At 42.9% G+C, this 928-nt stretch overlaps 1 protein-coding gene across 1 annotated transcript in view; it reads left to right on the top strand.

Annotated features, from left to right (window-relative positions):
* LOC112138220 (sodium/potassium/calcium exchanger 1) overlaps positions 1-286 on the top strand; it is a gene marked incomplete at both ends in the record, with an annotated part of 528 nt that extends 242 nt beyond the window's left edge. The window contains 1 exon segment of the mRNA XM_024260790.1: positions 10-286. Within this exon segment, the coding sequence (XP_024116558.1) occupies positions 10-286 (277 nt within the window).
* Between the last annotated feature and the right edge of the window lie 642 nt (positions 287-928).

Raw genomic sequence — 928 nt, 5'->3', positions numbered from 1 at the left:
TGTTTCTAGATGCACAGCTAGTGGAGAGTGATACATCAGATGAGGAAATGGAAGGAGAGAAAGAGGAAGATAGTGTGAAACAGGGAGATGAGAGCAGAACGGAAACAGAATACCAGGAGGAGACAGAGGCTGGAGGAAAGTTGTCAGACATTGAGCAGCCCTCAGAGAACATTGAGATAGAGGAAGCAGCAAGCCAGGAGACAGAGGTTGGAGTAAGAGAGGCAGAGGGTGAATCACAGCCCACAGAGAACATTGAGGTAGAGGGAGCAGCAAGTCACGAGGAGACTGAAACTAGAGGGAGACCATTCTCAGATATACTTGCACTTCCCCACCCAACTGATCCTGCCCATGTCCTGCAGTTAAACATCAAATATGATGAAGCATTCATTGAAATGTGTGACAATATTGGACCTTGCCAACCAGAACTTGAATCATTTCCAAAAAATCAAGAGGGACGGTCATTTCAGAAGAAGTGGTATGAAAATAACCCATGGCTAGAGTATTCCCCAAGTGCTGACGCCATGTTTTGTTTCAGTTGTCGTCTATTTATGAATGATGAAAAATACGCAAGCCGTAAAACTTGGAAAACTGAAGGAATAAATAGGTGGAGAAAAGCTTTAAAGAAAATTAAAGAGCACAGTGCCTCAGAGTCTCACATGTGTGGTATGGTGAGGTGGAACACATTCAAGAAAAAATCGTTGGAGACAGCTCTTGAAGTGGGTGACCATGAGTTGCAAGCTGCAAAAGAGAAAGAGAGAGAGAAAAACAGAGAAATTCTGTCCCGCTTGATATCCATTATCCTTTACCTGGCAAAACAAGGTATGCCTTTCAGAGGAGATGACGAATCCACATCAAGCCAAAATCGAGGTAATTTCTTAGAGCTGGTGGAATTGTTCAGTAAATATGACAGTGTAATTAAATTACACCT

The sequence above is a fragment of the Oryzias melastigma genome, unplaced genomic scaffold (assembly GCF_002922805.2).
Source record: "Oryzias melastigma strain HK-1 unplaced genomic scaffold, ASM292280v2 sc01696, whole genome shotgun sequence".
NCBI lineage: Eukaryota > Metazoa > Chordata > Actinopteri > Beloniformes > Adrianichthyidae > Oryzias > Oryzias melastigma.
The sequence above is the reverse complement of the archived record's forward strand: the minus strand, read 5'-3'. Positions and strand labels throughout refer to the sequence as shown.